The sequence below is a fragment of the Plasmodium yoelii genome (genome assembly GCF_900002385.2).
Source record: "Plasmodium yoelii strain 17X genome assembly, chromosome: 11".
Classification (NCBI taxonomy): Eukaryota; Apicomplexa; class Aconoidasida; order Haemosporida; family Plasmodiidae; genus Plasmodium; species Plasmodium yoelii.
The window spans coordinates 811894-834894 of NC_036183.2; the positions used below are offsets into that span (position 1 = coordinate 811894).

At 21.5% G+C, this 23001-nt stretch overlaps 7 protein-coding genes across 7 annotated transcripts; 5 read left to right on the top strand and 2 right to left on the bottom strand.

Annotated features, from left to right (window-relative positions):
* Positions 1-4217: 4217 nt before the first annotated feature.
* PY17X_1118200 (histone H3 variant, putative) lies at positions 4218-4628 on the top strand (the record flags this gene model as incomplete). The annotated part of the gene is made up of 1 exon (XM_720381.1): positions 4218-4628. The coding sequence occupies one exon, from the start codon at positions 4218-4220 to the stop codon at positions 4626-4628; it is 411 nt and encodes a 136-aa protein (XP_725474.1).
* Positions 4629-7361: 2733 nt separating this feature from the next.
* On the top strand, positions 7362-9995 carry PY17X_1118300 (conserved Plasmodium protein, unknown function; the record flags this gene model as incomplete). The annotated part of the gene is made up of 1 exon (XM_720380.3): positions 7362-9995. One exon carries the CDS (start codon positions 7362-7364, stop codon positions 9993-9995), a length of 2634 nt encoding a protein of 877 aa, XP_725473.3.
* Positions 9996-10656: 661 nt separating this feature from the next.
* Positions 10657-12651, top strand: PY17X_1118400 (conserved Plasmodium protein, unknown function; the record flags this gene model as incomplete). Its single annotated transcript, XM_022956495.1, has 1 exon — positions 10657-12651. One exon carries the CDS (start codon positions 10657-10659, stop codon positions 12649-12651), a length of 1995 nt encoding a protein of 664 aa, XP_022812393.1.
* Positions 12652-13071: 420 nt separating this feature from the next.
* Positions 13072-13545, bottom strand: PY17X_1118500 (conserved protein, unknown function; the record flags this gene model as incomplete). The annotated part of the gene is made up of 1 exon (XM_720847.2): positions 13072-13545. The coding sequence occupies one exon, from the start codon at positions 13543-13545 to the stop codon at positions 13072-13074; it is 474 nt and encodes a 157-aa protein (XP_725940.2).
* A 2776-nt stretch (positions 13546-16321) lies between these two features.
* On the top strand, positions 16322-16953 carry PY17X_1118600 (ribosomal protein L27a, putative; the record flags this gene model as incomplete). Its single annotated transcript, XM_726284.1, has 2 exons — positions 16322-16486; positions 16672-16953. The coding sequence occupies 2 exons, from the start codon at positions 16322-16324 to the stop codon at positions 16951-16953; spliced, it is 447 nt and encodes a 148-aa protein (XP_731377.1).
* Positions 16954-17358: 405 nt separating this feature from the next.
* Positions 17359-19620, bottom strand: PY17X_1118700 (LMBR1 domain-containing protein, putative; the record flags this gene model as incomplete). Its single annotated transcript, XM_022956496.1, has 5 exons — positions 17359-17545; positions 17691-17770; positions 17878-17991; positions 18113-18220; positions 18382-19620. The coding sequence occupies 5 exons, from the start codon at positions 19618-19620 to the stop codon at positions 17359-17361; spliced, it is 1728 nt and encodes a 575-aa protein (XP_022812394.1).
* A 2010-nt stretch (positions 19621-21630) lies between these two features.
* On the top strand, positions 21631-22572 carry PY17X_1118800 (malate dehydrogenase, putative; the record flags this gene model as incomplete). Its single annotated transcript, XM_022956497.1, has 1 exon — positions 21631-22572. One exon carries the CDS (start codon positions 21631-21633, stop codon positions 22570-22572), a length of 942 nt encoding a protein of 313 aa, XP_022812395.1.
* Positions 22573-23001: the final 429 nt, after the last annotated feature.

Sequence of the window (23001 nt, forward strand, 5' to 3'; positions counted from 1 at the left end):
TATTTTAATATGTGTTAATGGATATGCATATAAAAATCATTTCAAATTAAAAAAAAAAAATGTAAAATGTGCTAAAAAAAAATAATCGCGCTATTATGATTAAAAAAAAAAAAAAAGGCAATAATCCGAAAAAAAAAAACACTAAAAAAAAAAAAAAAAAGGCAATAAAAAATATTCAGAATGTTAATTTGTCTTCAAAAAATACACGTATCGTTATATATGTGCAACAAAATCCAGTTTATATGAGCAAAAAAAAAAATATATATATGTATTACGGGTTTGTATTTATTTCATTTTTTACCAAAATAACGCAATTTTATCCCATAAAAGCGATTATTATTTTTTTTTTTTTTGTATTTTTTTTTTTTTCGCTACATTATTTAATGACTCAAATTTGATGTAATGCAAAACTGAATATCCTTTTTTTGCATACTTACATGTACATAATATAAATTGTGTGTTAATAAATCCGTGTAGTAATATATATAAAATCATAAAAACGTATGAACAGTGCGTGCATAATTGTTTTTTTTTATTTGCATTTTATTTTATTTTTTTTTTTTTTTAAGCATTTTTACATGTACAATTCATTTTTTTTAAATAGTTACCATTATTCGTCCTCCTTATTGTTTTATGTATACATATATTTTTTATACAATGATTCGTATTTTATTCTTTTTTTAATACCAATGTATATATATTATGTAATCACATTTGTATGTATTCAATTATACAATACATATGCAACTCTTCATTTTGTGTATTATTATAATATCCCCTTTAGTGCACACTATTTTATATTACCATTCATATTATTGATACGTTTATCACATATTATGCATATACAATATAATATCCAAACTTAATAAAACATTGCTTCAATGCATATTTTTTTTTTTTAAAAAAGCTGTTTATAGCTCCAAAATAATTGCACACTGTGCATTAACACTTTTACGAGTTTTTTCATTTTAATATATTTTCAAAAAATAATTTGTGCAAATAATATTTTTCTACAAATCCACACAAAATTTACATGAACAGTGCATGCATTCATTTTAAAATTTATTATTCAGTTAGCGAATTATAAAACCATTTATTTTTATAATTCCATTATGTATTTCATTGAAACTTTTATGATTTATCCTTTTATTGCTACGTATTTATTATAATACGTTATATGTACATTTTTCCTTACATATTATTTGTATTATGATATTTTTATATGTTTATTATTTATGTAATATATATAGTCTATACATTCTCTTTATATAATTTATTTTTTTTCTCCTATTTTATGGGCAAAAATTACACACACACACACACATTATATCGATTGGTCAATCTCTCTATTCAGACAAATATTTATTTATCAGAAAACTGAAATAATTAATAACACAATTATTTTTTCATTAAAGAGTATATATTATACTTATTTTATAAAAATCACTATTCCTATTTATGTAATACCATATAATATAAAACATCAATTTTTTCCTTTTTATCTTTATGCCTTAATAATCAATTTGCTTCAAATGTAATACATTAGCATAATGATATTTAAAAATGACATGTACGGAATTAATAGTCTGTGAAAATCTTTTAATATGTTAAGATGACAGGATAATTTATTTTATTTTTTATTCATGGTACATGATAAGAACATATTTATTTTCTTTCTTCCCCTTAAAACGTGGGAAACATTTAAGGAGCTGATTATAAACAGTATAAAATTTCTTTTAAATTTCATTTATGTTTAAAGGAAAAGCATGGAAGCATGCATACATATATATATATGTATATACATATGTATGCATTCCAATCGTTATGAGGCTTATAAAATATTATGTTTTTCTTATAGCTTATTCAAAAACAATTTTTGTGTGTATTCATATTTGAGTAATATCATTAAGTTACAATTTTTACTTAAGATATAAATGATTAAATGGAGGATGCAACCCCAAACAATGTTATTTTTTGTGTGCGTTTTTTTAATTATATATTTAGGTATAAAAAAGTAATGTATATTATGTATTCCCCCTCCTTTAATTTTAACGACTAATAAACACAAGCATTTTTATTTATCACATTATACTTTGCATTTATGATAATATATATATATGTATATTTTGTAATGTATATAATGTAATCATATATTAGTTTTAAAGAAAAATACCAATTTGTTTTTCGATATGTATGATTTCCCATTTCTTTATACGATTGTCTTTAGGTAATATTACATAAATGCATTAATATGGGGTTTAAATTATGTGTCTTATTTTCCTTCGTTTTAATTTTTTTTTACAATTTTAAAACCATATAAAAAATATCTATATTTCTTATAAATACGGATATGTACGTAAATATATATTTTTTTAACCATATGATTGCATAATCATATTTAATGTACATACAGGAAAGTATTTTCTTTTTTGTTCGTTATTATTTTTATTTTAAAAATATAAACTTTTACATGGTACATTTATAAACATTTGCTTAGCCAAACTTTTTTTTTTTTTTTGCAAAGTTGAAAGGGGTATTACTCGATCGATACAACCCGTATTATTTAAGTCACGCGATAAAAATTAATTGAAACTAAAATTTACACTCATGATTATTAAATATTTATATTGGTTGTTTATTTAAATCTAATTATATAGCATATTTTTATAAATATACATAATTATTTATAAATAACTAAAGTTAAAAATTTTTTTATCTATGGTTTGACTAATACATTTTATTAACGTTCATAAAGTATCATGTATATATAATACATATACTTTTATAAAATAATACCCTTAGTAACACTAATATAATAATTATACATGTTAACATAACATTAATTTTTGGAAATTATTTTATATATATCATTTAGGCAAGGTTTGTCAAAGGTATAACAAACAAATATATATATCATGGTTTGCAATATATATATTATGGTTTGCAATATATATATTATGTTTACAATATATATATTATGTTTACAATATATATATTATGTTTACAATATATATATATGTAACTAATTTTTCAGTAATGACATTTATGTTAAATTGTGTCAATTCCAATAAAGAGTAAACGTATTAATTAAATACTATTATTTTGGGGGCGGTAAGGTTATAAAGAATTAAAAACTATGGTTATTTGAATATTAGCTGAAACTATTCATTCATAGCATTTAATGGACAAACATGAATTTGCTTGTATAAATATATTACTTGTTCATAATATATATTACCTGTTCATAATATATATTACCTGTTCATAATATATATTAAATGATATTAAGTTGTAATATCAAATGGAGACAAATTTGTTTTGAAATAAAAGTACAAAAACTTATAAATATATGTGCATTGTTATTTACTTATACTTTTTTGTAAATAATTTTTGTTTTTTTTTTGTGAAGCATCCATAACATAGTTTGTAAACATTACTATCGATATTTATAATATTAATAAAATACACTAATAAAAAATCATAGGAAAAAAAAAAACCTTGCACATTCAGTTTCTATAATATGATATTATGCACATGAAAGGGGGAAAAATAGGAACAATTTTTTCTTATTTAAAAAATATTATTAGCATTGCATAAATTATACGATATTACGTATATAATAATAGTATATATATTTTATATATGCAATATGTACAAGTCAGAATAAAAAAAATATTTATTATTCCATGGTCATATTGTTTTTACAAGCGGGGTGGGGAAAAAATTAATTGCATATATAATACGAAAACACATTTAGTAGTATAAACCTATATTTGTACGGTTTTATAAGTGAATGAAAAAAAAATTCAATATAATTACATGCACTTAAATAAATGATAAAAAAAAAAAAAATATAAACGTCTTTTAATTTACATATATGTATATACTTTTATTTTTTTATTTATTTATTTTTTATTACATATATATTATGTACATAAACGTTTTTTTTTTTTGTAAAAAAAAAAAATTGTTACCTGTAATATTATTATAAATAATATACACGAAAATAATATATGTATTGTTTTATTTATTTAATTATTTTTTTTTATTTATACCTTTAAAAAATATTTTTTCGACAAATAAATAATATTTTTCCAAATTAAAAAAATTTTGAACCACGCAAAAATAAACATTTTATATTTTTATAATATTATATTTTTTTTTTTACAATAATCATTTTTTTTATATATTTATTTTTGAAATTTTATTAATAAAAAATGGCAAGGACTAAACAAACAGCAAGAAAATCCACAGGAGGAAAAGCCCCAAGAAAGCAATTAGCATCCAAAGCAGCAAGAAAATCTGCTCCAGTATCCACTGGTATTAAAAAACCTCATAGATATCGACCAGGTACTGTTGCTTTAAGAGAAATTAGAAAATTTCAAAAATCTACTGACTTGTTAATAAGAAAATTACCATTCCAAAGATTAGTAAGAGAAATTGCCCAAGAGTACAAAACTGACTTAAGATTCCAATCCCAAGCAGTTTTAGCTTTACAAGAAGCCGCTGAAGCATACTTAGTTGGACTTTTTGAAGATACAAACTTATGCGCAATTCATGCAAAAAGAGTTACAATTATGCCAAAAGATATTCAATTAGCTAGACGTATCCGTGGAGAAAGATCATAAAATATGTAAAAGTATGTTTTAATTTATAATGTTTGCATAACATGTTAGTAACAAAAATGACCAAATAAATAAACAGAAAAAATGATATCACTTTAAATAATGCGAAAATCGACCCAGAATCTATATAACTTATATTATATATGTACAATAAAAATATAAGCAGCATATGATATCTGGACAAATCCTCTGACATATGGAATGCATAATCTATTCATACTAATAACTATAAAAAAGAAGTAGTATTAAATGCTGAAATAGCAAACCTATTATGAATATGATATAACATTGCGCATGTATGTATGTATGTATGTAGTATGCATGTACGTACATATATACATTACAAGGGTTTAAATTACTAATTTTTTTTATGTTTTTTTTTAAAATCACATAAGTACAATCTTATTTAGCGGTTGGAACTTTATATACTTTTAGAAAATTTGTAGTATTTTATATATGAACGTATTTTATCAGAATTTATTTTTATAGAAGCACTATATAACGTTATAAATTATTATTGGAATAAAGATAGTATATTATATAGTGCATTACTATTATTATTATTATTATATATATTTAAAAAAAAAATATAAAAGGTTCAATATTTTATATATATGTATATATAAAATGTAGCGTGGATTTAATTTTATTATAATAATGTTTATATTATTTTTAATGATTTATATCTCACTATATATTATTATGCGTATTGTGCATAAAAAATTGCTTGTTTTATTTATTATTTTTATTTTTTTTTTTTTTCATATGTAATATACGAAAAATTAAAATAATTAGTAAAATACAGCAGTATAAGCATTTTTTTATGTTCTCTTTTTTTTTTCTTAAGTATGAAAATACTTAATTGAATATGCATATGTATGTATAATATATGTATATATCTTTTTTTTTAGGCTTCACTAGAAGCTATTACTTTTTGAAGTGTTTTTTTTTTTTTTTATTTTTTAAGATTGTGTGTTTTATGTGATTGTTTTTATATATACATGTAATATAAAAAAAAAAATACATTAAACTAAAGAAACATACGGCAGCGTCCTTATAAAATTGTGTAGTATACAAAATAGCCACTGGCTTTTGGGACTAATTATATTAGTTCGATTATGTTGAAATGGGGAAATAAAAATAGTAAAGTGAGTGGTAGTATTTAGCTAGCTATTCTTTTTTTTATTAACATTTTAAAAACATTAAGGATGTTCCTATGCCTATACGGCTATGTACAATAACCATTATCCATATAGATATAGATATGCATATATGTGTATATATATGTGTATATATATGTGTATATGCATGTGTATATGCATGTGTATATGCATGTGTATATGCATGTGTATATGCATGTACGTATCGATAGTATATTTTAAAAGAATAGTATAAAACGAAAAGCGGTTTTAATAATATTTTGAATAAGTGCTAAGATTGACATAGTGCGTTAATTTTTCTAAAAAAATAAAAATGGTAGTAAAATGTATACAGAAATAAAGCATACATTTTATCATTTTTTTCGATTAAGGTATTGTGTAAAGTTTCTCAGCATTTAGCCATGTATTCATATTTGTATTCATATTTTTATACACATTTTTATACACATTTTTATTTTACAAAATAATTAATGTATGACAATTTTCAATTTTTTTTTAAATACATGTATGACACAAACCATAGGATGTAATATTATAGCTACTTAATTTGATAGCATGTCTTAAGAAGTTGTGATAAAAAAAAAGAAAAAAAATACAAAACAGTACTGTATGATAATTATTTGTTATTTTCATTATTTTCATTATTTTCATTATTTTTTTTTTTTTTTTTTTTTTTTTATGTGGTATGTGTATCAATGCAATGTGGTGGTGAAATAAAATGAGGATGTTCAGCACAAAAAATGGTATTGTCTTAAATTATTTGGTTATATACATAAAATTATTAGAAATATATTTTGTGTTAATAATAGTTAAAGGGAAAGTGGTCTAGAATCCAAAGAGGAAATAAAAAAAAGTATGAACATGTACATCGGTATTTTTAGAGGTCAATTTTTACATGTTCTAAAATATGTGTAGTGAAAATATTTAAATTTTGCAACTTAAAAAAATATCAATGAATTGTACATAATACTAAATATGCTATTTTAAATGCATAATAAATACATATGTAATTAAACATATGTGCACCATATTTATGCATACATGGATTTGGTTTCTATGTGTTATTAATTTTAAATATAGAAAATTAACAATATTTCCAAATTTCATGGAAAAATAGAATTAAAAAAAAAATACAAATAATTTATGTACATATATTGGATAAAATGTACAAAATAGGACGTCTTTAGTAATACCATGTGCATAATTCTACTCTTAATTTTTTTTTTTTTTTTTTTTAATTTTTTTTAGTAAATATATGAATATTAAATAATGCAAAATTTGCAATAAATATAAATTTTTGTATAATTTATCAACTTTTACATTTTGTTATCGTTTGTTATCGTTTGTTATCGTTTGTTATCGTTTGGTATTTTTTTTTTTTTCTACAATTTGACATATTATGGTAGGTATTATAATTTACATAATACTTTGAAATTTTTTTCGAAATTGCAACTGATTTGTTCTAAATAAAAAGAATATCCTTTTTTTCGCAACTATTGCAATTTTCACAATTTTCGTCTTTTCATAATTTTTCGCCATTTGATTGTTTACCTTTCCGGGTCTATTTCGGAATACTATGGGATCTAAAAAAGACGAGAATATTGATGATGGAATAGAATTAAAAAATAAATGCAACTTAGAAAATGGAGATATAAATATAGAGAATGAAAATTATAATTATTTTGACATAAACCAAAGAGAAGACAATGAAAAATTAAATATGGGGAGTATAGGAAGTTCAGAAAATTTATTTAATAAAAATGAAGAAATGGGAAAAATGGAAAAAATGGAAAAAATGGAAAAAATTATGAACGAAATAAATGAATCTGAGAAAGAATATGAATATTTGGAAAATATAGATAAACAAAATTTTACCCAATTTAATAACAATGAAAATAATTCTGAATCTATTCAATCATCTAATTCGAATAAATCGAACCAAAGCGATAGTATAAATGATCAGGACATTTCTGAAGATTGTTCAGAAAGCGAAGAAGCAAGCCAAGTTGGCGTAGATGCAAATGAAGTTGATGTAGATGCAAACGAAGTTGATGTAGATGCAAACGAAGTTGATGTAGATGCAAACGAAGTTGATGTAGATGCAAACGAAGTTGATGTAGATGCAAGCGAGGCTGATGTAGATGCAAGCGAAGAAGCAAGCGAGGTTGGCGTAGATGCAAACGAGGCTGGTGCAACGGTAGAAAGCATATTTGAAAATGATATAAATAACAATTATGCATTAACAAAAGAAAATGTATATAATAATAGTACAGAGTTAGGAAATTGTGAAAAAATAAATATTTTGAGTAATAAAAATGAATTAGAACAGAATGTATTTACTAATAGTTTAAAAAAAAATGAAGATAATATCATTAGTGTAATAAATAAAAAAATATCAAAGCGTAAAAATAACTTTTTTAATTTATTTAAAAAAAAAAATGCTTTAAATATACGAGGAAATAATGAAGAAGATAAAAATTGTAATCAAAAAATGGATGATTATAAAACAGATAATTCGTATATTAACGAAAAGGTAGACATGGGGAAAGTAAAAAATAACGACACAATGAATGGCGACACAATGAATGGCGACACAATGAATGGCGACACAATGAATGGCGACACAATGAATGGCGACACAATGAATGGCGACACAATGAATGGCGACACAATGAATGGCGACACAATGAATGACGACACAATGAATGGTGAAGATGGGAAAAGGTATGACAGTAGCATATCAGAAGAAAAAGAATTAACAACAAAAGATAATAGTGAATATAAAAAGGTATCAATAGATAATAGTGAATATAAAAAGGTATCAATGGATAATAGTGAATATAAAAAGGTATCAATGGATAATAGTGAATATAAAAAGGTATCAATAGATAATAGTGTTGATTTAAAAAATATAGATTCTAAATCCAATTTTACAGAATTACAAAATAAAATAAATAGCGAAAAGGATGAACATGGAAATAGTATTAGATACTGCATTCAAACAAGTGATAATCTTATATTAGATGTAAAAGATGAGAGAATTGGAATCATAAATTTGAACAATGGACAAGAAAATTTTATAAAAAATAATAAAAAAAATGGCGAAGCATATAACAACATTAACAATATCAACAATAGTATGGGAGATGATTTTATTAATGAAAGAGAATTTAGTAGATTTCAGATTCTAACAACGATACCAAGTGGTTCTACATCTATAAAAAAAATATACAGTTTTGATAAAATAAAATCATTTGTTTCTAATAACACTTTTTTAAGAAAAAAAACAAGTACACTCTTAAAAAGAAAATCCCAAATATCAAAAGAACTTCATTTTTTTTGTTATAATTATAATAATTTATTATGTTTCATATTTTATATTTTATGTTTTGGTTTTATAATATCTTCTTTATATTATGATTCTTGGAAAAGACATGAAATTAAGTTAAAATCAGATAATATGAAAAAAATTGTACAGGTAAATATTGGAAGTACTACAATTAAAAGAATACAAAAAATTATTAACAGTAATGGAGATGTAATATATTCAATTGATAAAGATCAGAAAATGGATTCTTTATTAGAACATAGATATTGTAAAAATGTAAAAAAAGAGGATCTAGAAAATTTTTTAATTGATTTAGCATCTAAAAACAAATTAAAAAATAATGAAGAAGAAATATTCAATTCTAAAAAAAACTTAAATGATTCTTTTTTGTTACAAGCTTTATTAGATATTGGAGATGTTGGATTATTAAAAGATGAGAAAATTATATTATCACGTAAATATATTTTTGGATCAACTATATATAATTTAGAATGTAAATTTTTAGGAAGATTAAAAAAAGCGGGAATATTTCACAAAATATTATTATATGTTATATTAGTATTTTTATTTATATCTATATCATTATTATTATTTATTATTATAAAATATAAATCTATTCAAAATATACAAATAATTAAATATATTTCGTTTGTTTTAGTTAATTTTGCTCTTATAACATTAATATCAACAATGTTTTCTATAACCAGAGAATATAATATACCTCTATGTGTTCAAACTGATGGTAGTTCAGATATTTGTGTTGATGGTAGATCTATTCATTTGATTCGTGCTTCGATTATTTTAATAATTTTCTCAAATTTATTTTTTTGTAAATTTATAAATATTATAAATAACAATATAATGGATGATGTAGTAGTCTAAAAATCTTTCATATATAAATATATCCTTATTAGAAAAATTGTAAATATATTATTATATATACAAATGTACATATTCCCTCATATATATAATATGTATCCTTGTATTGGCTTTTTTTTTTTAAGTTTTTTTTTCATTTATTTTATTTTTTCATACACCTAATTTTATTAGTTAATCGTTTAATTGTTTAATTTATACTTACCACTATTTTACTAACTTTTTTATACTCATATTATGACAATTTATGTCGTCTTTCTCCCCATATACCCATAAAATTCATATTTTTATCCAACTTTTTTAAAATAAAACTTTGATAATTATAAAAAAAATAAATGTAGATATAGTATATAAATTATGGCGTTGTGAAAAACCACAAATAAGGTAAAATAAGGTAAAATAAGGTAAAATAAAGTAAAATAAAGTAAAATAATAGAAAGTGTAATTTTATTCTTTTGTGCCTTTTTTAACCAACAACGAATGTGCACATGCATCCATGTAATTGTATATCTCTCTTTTTATCCTGATAAATATTTCCAATATGTCACTAATTAAATAATCCTTAAATGTTTTTTTTTTTTTTTTTCTTTTTTTTTTTCTGACAAAGTCATGTAAAAATGAGCTCGTGGTAATCAAATAATTTTTCAAAAAAAATGAGAATAACACAATGTGGAAAATAAAATACCTAAATAACCTGACAAAGGGATATTTTAATAATAAGGAGGGAATAAGATTGTGTAAATATTGTGAAAAAACTATAACATATACCCCTAGTTACAATAAAAATGGAAATATAAAGAGTAATTATTGTTCCATATTGGGGTATAAAAAAAATTATTACCATGGAATAAATTCAGAAAAAAACTTGAATAATATTTTAAATGAGGTTGATAAAATTCTGAACGGCAATAATTTTACTGTATACATAAAAAACAAAGAAGAAAATAATGAAAATAAATTATCACTAAAAAAAGAGAATGAAATAGACGTGTTTAAAATATTAAATATATTAAATAAAATAATAATCTTAATAAAAGAAGAAAATGATGAATTTCGAATAAATGTATGGAAAAATTCAACATTTAAAAATCTTTTGTCTTATATTAAATTAAAAATTTCGATTTTTAATTATAATGAAATGTTTTTATTTATATTATGTTTTTCAAAAATACAATTTATTCCCCAAGTTTTGCTTGAAGAAGTGTTAGTAAAGCTAAATGAAGAATCATATTTAAGTAATTTTTTTAAAGACGATGTTAATAAATTTGTTCAGTTTATTTTTATTTTTTCAAGTTTTAAAAACTTAAAAAATGTAGCATCACGTCAAGATTTTCTACAATTTGTAACCGAATATATTAATGTGATATTAACACAAGGATTCAGTAATAATAATAAAAATGACCAAAATAATAAAAATGACCAAAACATTATTAATAAAATAAATTTAGATTGTTACATGCTTTTATCTTCAGCAATGTATAACATGAATATAAAGAACGAAATGGTATTACATGAAATGTGTAATGAAATAATTTCTCTTTTAAATCAACATAAAATAGACGAAACTTTTGATGATAGAATTAATATAGCAAAAAAAATAATTAACATTTATTTTTCATATTCATCTCTAGGCTTTAATAATTATTATTTTTATGAAAAAATAAATTCATTTTTATATAATGTAATAGAAGATGTACCTTTGTCAAGCTCTTTAACTTTATTACTTACAATTTCGACACTAAAAGAAAAAAAAAATTATAATTTTCCTTTATGCTTATTATCAATAATAGAGAATAAATTTATAAACAATTTTTATGCATTAGATCAAAAAGATTTATTATTGTTAATATATTTATTTACTTACCTAAAGCTGTACATGTCAAATTATGAACAATATGTGTGCATGCTGGATTATTTATTTAATGTTCATAATTTTGATTTGTTAAAAGATTGTGATATTTACGATAAAGCAAAGCTAGTTCAAATATATTTTTCTTTAAAAGGAGGTATCGAATACAAAAAAGGAAAAGACAATATATCACAAATTAATATATTTGAATTAGAAGAAGACAATACATCAAAACAAACCAAAAATTTTGACGAAAATGAGAACCAAATTTACAATGATAATAAAAATGAAATAAAAAATATAATTTTAAAAGAATTACATAATAAAGGTATTCTTCAAAAAATTGAACAAAATGTAAATGGAAATATGGAAATAAAAGAAATAGCGATTGATGATGAAGACAATTTTAATGAAAAAAAACATGAACATGTGCAGGAAGAAATTGAAATAATAAATAAAATAATAAATGATAAAATTAATAATAAAATATTTAAAGTTAATAATATAAAAAGAAATATATATATAAATAATTATTATTTTAGTCATTTATATTTGCATATAGAAAAAGACCAAAAATCTAACAACAAAATATATGATAAATATGTTATTAATTTATGCACAAATGAAAATACTGACCATTTTGACAAAATTGATATATATACAAATATGAAAAGAGAACATTTATTAGATTTGCACATAAAATATATTCCAATTGATTTGTTAAAATGGAAAAATTTATCTCATCATGAAAAAGAAAAATTACTCATCCAAAAATTGATTGAAAAAAATGAGCATGTACAATATTTTGCATGACCATGTTCATAATTTTTATGTGTAATTGTACAGGTAAATTTGTATTGTTTCATATGAACATTTTTTTTTTTTTTTTTTTTTTTCATAAAGACGTTACAATATATCCAAATGATAAATCATTAATTAAAGTTTTTATTAAATAATGTTTAAAAATGGTAAAAAAAAAAATTAAAATTCGAAAAAAAAAAAAAATTAAAAGGAGTTAACCAGTATATATAGGATCGATTTTGGATAAAGAATCATACAATCCTATTTTTTAAGAATAAACAAAATGAAAGAAAGTTGAAAAAAAAATCAAATATATTTATTATCTTTCCTATTTCAATAATTGATTACATAAATAATAGGAGAATTGGAAAATTATGGAATAGAAAAAAAAAAATATATGTACCATCTTAAACATATAAAATTTGATTTAATTTAAAAGTCTTCAGGATATTCATCATCATAATCTTCTTCATCATAAGAAAGATCGCCATATATCATATCAACTTCATCTTTATAATTTTTAATTGAATTTTTAACTTCATTTGGTTTTTTTTTATTTACAAGAGATTCTCTTTGTTTTTTTTCTCTTTTATCAATCATATCTTGAATTTTTCTATTAAGACTTATTAATTCTTTATTTCCTAATTTCATTTCACTTGCTTGTAAAATTATTGATATAAACCTTTCAATAGCAACACTTTTTGCATTACTTTTTTTAATTCTAAATGCTAATATCTCTCCTAAGTGTTCACAATCTTTTATAGAGTTTAACGGTGTACTTTCAAGTGTAACTATTTTTTCTTGGGCTTTATTTTTATTCATATTTTTATTTTCATTATCTTTATTTATTTTTTTATTTTTATTTGGATTATCACTTATATCTAAAAAATCAGCAATATCATCCATATTATTTTCGAATATTTTTTTTTGAATTTCATCATTTTCATTTTTAATTGTTGTGTTCAAATCTTCTCGTTTTTCTTCTTCATCATCATTTAACCATTCAGACCAATCGTCGACTACCTCATCTTTTATAGCTACAAAAAAAATTAAAAAAATTAAAAAAATTAAAAAAATTAAAAAAATGAAAAAAATGAAAATGTATACATCGGTAATGATAATAATGATGATGATGGTGATGTTGCTTAGTTTGGAATATCGAGTTATAACTTAGTAGGGAAAATATATCAAACATAAAATTATGTATATGTATATGTATATTTTTTTTTTTTTTTTTTTTTTATAAATGTGTGACTAAGACTAGCCAAAAATGTTGTTATAAGTTCATAAGCTTACCCATTTTGTTTTATAATAAGAGAAATATATCCAAACAAATTATTTATTTTATTTTATCACAATATGATGATGATCTTGATTCCCTAAATAATAATAATAATAACCAGGGAAAAATTGTAAAATCCGAATTTTACAAATTGCAATTTGTCAATATTAATACATAAGTTGTGCTTGAAAAATTATTATACTATTTTTGCTGCATATGATTATACTATGATTATTATTATATTATTACTATTATATTATTATATTATTACTATTATATTATTATATTATTATTATTATATTATGATTATATTGTGATTATATTGTGATTATTATTATGATATTATTTTTTTTTTTTTTTTTTTTTTATATGTACATGCTTATGCTTGATAGTTTTTTCTCTACATTATAATAATATATGCGGAAAAAAAAGTGGTAAATATTTTACTAATATATAAATAATTTACTAATATGTAAATAATTTACTAATTATGTAAATAATTTACTAATTATGTAATAAAAATTGATATTTTTAATTATCTACAAAATTGTAAATCTGTTCTTTGAAACATTTACTCTCTAGGACACTCTATATATAAAACTTATTTTTTATTTGGAAAAAAATAAAAAAATGTTTTAAATATTTATATTGTATATATATAAAACATGCACCATTTATGTCATATTAGTTTCGTTGAAAACTGATTGTATTAAAGAAAGAACGAAATAAGAAAGAACGAAATAAGAAAGAACGAAAAAAGTCTTTTAATTTTTTATATAAATTATAATTAAAAAAATATATAACTTTTTTTTTTTTTTGGAACTATATTTATATATTCAAAAAGTGTGAGATTTATGTTTTAGGAAAATAAATAATAAAAAGAAAAGGTGTATATATTATGGACAGTTTTTAAATTTCTATATTTTATTTTTTTAAATATGATAAGAGAGGGTTATACAAAATAAAAATAACATAATGTTACTAAACAATCAAATGGTAAAATAACGAAATTAGCAAAATGATAATATGTTTAATTATAGTTATACACAATTTGCATTATATTTTATCCATTTGTGTATTCCTAATTTTAGTTTGTATCATATATATTTAAAAAATATATTATTTTTTATTTTATTAACTTTTATTAAAAATGAGTAAATATCAAAAATACAAATTTGTTTGGAACAGGTTGAAATAAAAATTGTGTTTAAATTATATAAAGAGTAATATATCTACAAGTTTTTATTTTGTACTTGTAATTTTTTAAATCAAATTTAAATAGGAATAAAAAAAAAATGAAAAAAAGTGATAATATGTTGTTTTAATTTTTCAGCTACAACAAAATTGTAATATAATTACAATAAGTACGTTTGTAAATTAGCTAAAAGGGAAAAATACCAAAAAATGTTGTATATATTTTAAATATTTATATATTTTATATACTCTATTTTGTATATTCTATTTATATATTGTAGAGTATTAAGTGGGATTTATTTTTTGGAAAAGTTGGCTATTTATTGTTAATAAAATAAAAAATATTTTTATTTTTATTTTTATTTTTATTTTTATTTTTATTGTCATTGCTTTTCCATTTATTGTAACATTCTTAATTATAATTTGAAATAAAATGAACTAAAGAATAAAAATATTATATAGTGGCACCTACCCCCTATAGCACTCGCTTTATTTTAGGCACAAAATTTTAGCAGCTAAAATAAAACGTAATAAAATAAAACGTAATAACATAAAACGTAATAACATAAAACGTAATAACATAATAAAATATAATTACATGTATAATAAATAAATAGTATGTACTTATTACTGCTTATATGCACTGTGTTATATTTAAAAAATAATCACGTTAAATTAAGTATCAATAAATTTAAGGATATTGCCATGCTATATTATATATATGTATGTATTATATATGTATGTATATATATGATTATATATATGATTATATTTATTTAACTAATTGGGGAAATATAAAGCTTGCGCATATTAAACATTTAAGGAACAAATTAAAAAAATATAAAAAAATAACGAAGCAAATATTTATTTACAAAAATATAATTACATAAAATTTGTATTATATTCCTAAAAATAATTAACAATTCCATAAAAAGGTAAAAATGCATTTTTAAAAAATAAAAAATATAGAAAATAAAGGGTTTATATTTATATTAAAAATACGAAAAAAAAAAGAAAATATAAAATCAAAAGAAAGCACAAACAAAAGAAAGCGCGAATCAAAAGAAAGCGCGAATCAAAAAAAAGCACAAACAAAATAAAACAAAATAAAATTTCTCTTCCCCAACCATTCTAACTGCATACATATTTTTTTATTCTATCCTTTTATACGATTTTTAGAAAAATTGTAAAAAATAAATAAACAAAATGGCAACAAGATTTAAGAAAAATAGAAAAAAGAGAGGTCATGTATCAGCCGGTCATGGTCGTATTGGAAAACACAGAAAACATCCAGGAGGAAGAGGAAAAGCTGGTGGTATGCATCATATGCGAATAAATTTTGATAAATATCATCCAGGATATTTTGGAAAGGTAATTAAAACTATTTTACTTGAACGTGTAGCTTTTGGGGAGGCTTAGCTAGCCAACTCGGGCCGTTGCACATGCACATGCATATGCATACTACATGCTACATACTACATACATGCTACATACTACATACTACATACATATACATGCATACACATGGGCGTGTTGATTTTTTAACAATTTCGTAGGTCGGTATGAGACATTTAAATTTATTAAAAAACCGAAAATATTGCCGAACCATAAATATTGATAAATTATGGGGTTTATTGCCAGAAGAAAAAAAACAAGAATTCGCTAAAAATGAAAATATAGCTCCAGTTATAGATGTAACAAGAGTTGGATATTTCAAAGTTTTAGGAAATGGAAATTTAGAACATAATCAACCGATTGTTGTAAAAGCTAGATATTTTTCTTCCATTGCTGAAAAAAAAATTAAAGCCGTAGGAGGGCAATGTATATTAGTAGCTTAAGATGTTTTTTTATATATACATATAGATAATTATAAATTTTAGAAACAGTATATTTTAAATAGAACTCGTTTTTTTATGAAACAATAATAAGAATACTGATTTAATTTGTTTTATTCAGTTTTATATTTAAAAATAAATAAATAAAATTATACAAGCATGCATTTATATATACCATTTTTACCTGTACAATAACTTTATAATATAACTATGTTCTTTTTTTTAATAATATATGTATGTATGCATGTATACAAACATGGGTACGTATATATATTGAAGAGGATATGAAGTGTTTAATATTTAAAAAAAAAAAAAATTAAATCATAGAAATGTATAGATATAAATGTATACATATATATGCTAGTGTATATAAATTGAATAACTATTGTTAATTTATTAGTTATCATTTTATGATTTTTGGAGATGGTTATTTTCTAAATCTACTTCTTCATATTGTATTTGGCTCAATTCCCAAGGTTTAAAAAAAGTTGAAAGTGATAAAAGGCTCCATTTTTTTGGTATAAAATATAAAGAAACGGTTAATAAATTTAATGTTAAGGTTAAATATGTTAGGATCTCTCGTTTGTATAATTCACTGTAAAAAAAATATAATTTTGTTTCTTTTTTTAAAAAAGTGTTACACCATTTAGTTCGAACCATACCCATAATATGTATATGTATAGTGCATATGTACATGTGCATATTTATTCGTGAATTTTTTTTTTTTTTTTTATTTTTACCCGATAAATCCTAGGTTTTTTAAATATAAGTCAAATAATATCAACGCGTGAGTGTGGGTAAAATACGTACGAAACAGCTTCTAAAATGGGAAGGGTGTGGATGCAAAATTGTAGATGCAAAAACTGAGTGCAAAATGTAGTGCAAATTATGTAGTTATTTTTTTTTTTTTTTTGTTTTTTGTCTTACTGCGGAAAATACGACTGCCCCACTTGAAAGCACCATAAAAAGACAAACGTGCAAAAGTAAGAAATTTATATATGTATTTTTTTTTTCGAGCATGAAAGCAAGGCCAAGTTTGAGCTGCAAAATGGAGAAAATGGAGAAAATGCAGAAAATTGTAGAAAATGTAGGCAGATGCAGGCAAATGAGGCAGATGCGGGCAAGCGAGCGAGTAAGAGAGCTTTCAATTTATTTGGCAAACCTTTGTGCTAAAATATATATATCCGGATAAAGCACATATAAGTAAATATGACACAATTAGTGTGTATACAATTATCGAACAAACGATATAATCATTAATAATAAGATACTGTAAAAGGGAATATATATATAGAACGAAATCGTATGGATGGTTTTATTTTTTATGTACAAGGAGGAAATAAACAAATCAAACAAATCAAATAGATCAAATCAAATCGAATCAAATAAAATAGATCAAATAAAATAGATGGAAAAACTATTCGAAGTAACCTGAAGCAAGGAATCCCAAAAAACGTATATAGAGAAAAGAAAGTTATGTTCAATTATGGCATTAAAAATATTGTAAAAAATTAAATGTACAATTATAGATATTGTTAATAATAAAAAAATGAGACCAAATAAAAGATATCCAAAAGCATATATTTGATTATTAGGATTGTTATATGAATCTAATATATTTTGATAATCTTTTTCAAGTCTATGTACTATATAATTAAGTATTTTTTTTTGTCTTATATATTTTATATGATAATAAAAAGATTTAAAAAAATTCATTTTTTTTATTTGTATTTTATTTTTTTCAAGAATTTCTGTAATTTGTATTAATTTTTTGGCTTTTATATTTATTATTGTTAATTCATCTTTTAATTGGTTGTTTTTTATTTTTCTTTTTTTATTTTTATATAAATATATTAAATTAAATGGAAATGTAAACATTCCAATTCCAAGATAAAAAGAAAAAAGAATAAAACCAAATAAAAATGTAAATAATATTATATGATCATTAACATTTAAATTTATATTCATTTTTATATTCATATCTGTTGGTATATTTTGACATTCTTCTATTTTTTTGATATTATATTTTAGAAAATATTTTTTATTTGTGTCTAATATATATTGGTACCATAATTTACAATCATTTGCATTTAATTTTATTTTTATTTTTTTAAATGGTAAATATGTTAAGAAAAATAAAAAAAAACCTAAACAAATAAAAAAAAATGTAATTGGGACTATTTTTATAAAAAATATTTTACACCATTTTTTTATTATAGGTTTACAATTCTCTTTCATTTTACAATTCTCTTTCATTTTATAATTCTCTTCTATCGTTTTTTTTTTAAACATTTCTTCATTTTCAATATTAATTAAATTATTCTGATCACATATTTGAAAATTATTATTAACATTTAAATATATTATAATTAATATAGGTGTTAATATAAAAATATATGACAAACATATTAAATATAATATTCTGTACACGATAAATATATTTAAATATTTCTTAACATTAGTAGATAATTTAAAATAAATGTCAATTGGAAATAATAATACTAATATCCAACATATCATATATCCAATAATAATAATAAAATTCATAATTTTATGTACAAAAATTTTATTATCATTTTTATGTCCACATATTATTAATAATCTGAATCCTGTTATACCTGCTAATATTAAACATCCTATGAAAAATATTAATAATATATATTCATCCATATTTAATCTATAAAAATTGTTAAAAAAAAAATAATGTAAACATGCCTATATATTAAAAATTACATGTGGTGGCATATTTGCATTTGTTGCATTTGTTGCATTTTTGTGATAAATATATCTTGTCTTACTTTTTTTTTTTTTACACTTGTTATATTTTCTATTTTTCTACAAAAAGAAAAATAAATTATTTAAAAAAAAAAAAAATCTTTAAATATATCACATGGTTCGTTTTATATGTAAAGCGATGGCATAGCTTTATAAATACGACAAATAAAAAGAGAAATATATATACATTTATTTATACATATAAATTGCAAGTTTGGCAATATCATGTTTCATTTATTTAGTAAAATGAAAAATATACAAATTAAAAAAAAGAGAGATTATACCTTTTTTTATTTTGTATTCAAAAAGTTGAGTATATTATATACCACTGTAATCATAGAACAGTTCAACTACATTTTTTTTTTTTTTTTTTTTCAAATAGCTGTACATAAAAAAAAAAAAAAAATAATAAAAGACCAAATGAATAAATAAAAATAAAATTAAGAATATTTCGTAAAATAAGAGAAAATATGAAATGAAGAAAATATATTTCTCTTAATCTTTATTTATATTTTTTATAGGAATTGTAATTCTTAACCCTACCATTTTAATCTCTCATTTTGAAAATTAAAAAAAAAAGAAAAAAAAAAAAAAATACTATTTTGGAGAAAGGGATCATACACCAAATAATATAATACAGGACATTGTATAATTACAACCATCTCATATATACATACATACATACATACATATGTCTATTAAAATGGCTGAACAAATAAGTATAGATATAGAGAAAAATCGAAAAAAATATGGTGTAATTTTGATATCATTTAAATATATTTTTATTTTCCCCAAATTAGTTTAAAAATTTGATGTACTATTACCAAATGAGACAACACAAAGGAAAAAAAAATATTTTATATATTCTCAATTTGTTTTAAAATATTATTAAAAAATATCTTATAAAATAAAAGTTTCCACACTATTTTATGTTTTCCTTTTGAAAATACACACACATGTCCTATATAAATTTTTTTTTTTTTAAAAAATTATGAACAGTTAATAATTTTTTATGTTTAACATTATATGTTAATAATATTTTAATTGTTGTAAAAGTGTAAAAAAAAAATATAAATGAATAAAGGACTCATAGTTGTTCTTTTTTAATCATAGTTATATGTATCCATGCGTAATATATAGATATGTGTGTATATGGTAAGGTATTGAAAAATGAGTATATATTTATTCAACCTTTGAAATGTTAAGATTAGCTAATTACATTTTCAATATTATTAAAATGGGGAGAAAGCTTTAAGAAAAAAAAAAAACCTGAATAATATTTTATTCATTTTTTTACATCCATTTTACATTCGTTTTACTTCATTTATTTTAAAGTACATATGTTTTTTACTTACGATTTGTGAATAAAGAAATAAATAGATATTCGAGTGCACGACACATTTTCTAGCAATTTAATGTAAAAAAAAAAAACAGGTATTTACACTGATTTAAATTTTAGCAAGTAATTAGTTTTTATATTATTAAGATATATTTTAGTAATAATGAAGAAATGCGAAAATGTACTACAAAAATAAAATGTATGTATTTTGCATGAATTAATTTACACCCTGATTTAACCCAACACCGAGTGCATATATGACAAGAAAAAAAAAAAAAAATATATATATATATATTATATAAATAAATAAATGTATTATTTTAAGTTTATTTGTTTTATATATCCTCAAAGTTGAACACTAATTTTATACATTTTTCCAATACACAAAAGATTAAATATTTTTTTACACCTTATATATTTTTAAAATATTTTCCATATACACTTATTTGAGTATATATATTGTGTATGATTTTTTTTCCTCTTAAAATTTAGCAAAATTTTTCTTTTCTCTTTTTTCTTTTTCCTTTTTTCTTTTTTCTTTTTATTTTTTATTTATTTTTTTAAAAATGACAAAAATATCATTAATAGGAAGTGGGCAAATAGGGGCTATAGTAGGTCAACTTTGTTTATCCGAAAATATCGGAGACATTGTTTTATATGATGTAGCAAATGGAGTACCCCAAGGAAAATCTCTTGATTTAAAACATTTTAGTACAATTATAGGTGTGAATCGAAAAATAATAGGAACAAACAATATCGAAGATATAAAAGATTCTGATGTAATAGTTATAACTGCGGGTGTTCAAAGAAAAGAAGGAATGTCTAGAGAAGATTTGATTGGTATAAATGGAAAAATAATAAAAAGTGTTGCAGAATCTGTAAAACAATATGCACCAAATGCTTTTGTTATATGTGTTACAAACCCTCTTGATGTTATGGTTAATGTTTTTCACAAATATAGTAATTTACCATATGAAAAAATATGTGGAATGGCAGGTATATTAGATACATCAAGATTTCGATATTTATTAGGTGAAAAATTAAATGTTTCTCCAGAAAATATTAATGCCATTATTTTAGGAGGTCATGGAGATCTTATGATGCCATTGCCAAGATATTGTTCAATATCTGGTATACCATTATTAGATTATATTAAAAATCATGATATGTCAGAAAAAGATATTAACGATATTATAGAAAAGACAAGAAATATGGGTGGAGAAATTATTAAGCTTGCTAAATCCTCTGCTATATTTGCTCCTGCTGCTTCAATTCTTAAAATGATAAAATCATATTTACAAGATCAAAATCAATTATTTACATGTGCTGTTTATTTAAATGGACAATATAATTGTACAAATTTATATGCCGGATCAACAGCTATTATTAATAAAACTGGGGCACATCCAATCGAATTTATATTGACAGAAGAAGAACAAGCTTCCTATCAAAAATCAATAAACAATATTAGAGAAAATACACAAAAAGCCTTAAATGCAGTTAACTAAATTTCCAACTTTTTTTTTTTTTTTCCTTAAAATGGATAGTCAAAAAATTATCGGTACGAAAATAATAAATATGATGGGTTATTAATATTTCCATTTATCACGGTCACTATCACTGCCACGGTCACTATCGCTGCCACTATCATATGTGTGCATGTATTAATTTTATGCTAAAACTAAAACAGCATTTTTTTTTTCGCCTCTTAAATAGTAAGGATATATTACATGTGTGTGTGTTTTAGTCAAGATTAAAAATTATGAAAATTTGCATTTAATATTTTACTAAAAATATAAAAAATCTCCATACTATTTTTGCATTTATATAAATACCTATATATATGGAAATGTAAATTTTTTGTTTCTTTAATTCTTAATGAATTTTTTCGTTTATTCTTAAAACATATTAATGAAAAAAAAACACCAGCTAGCCAT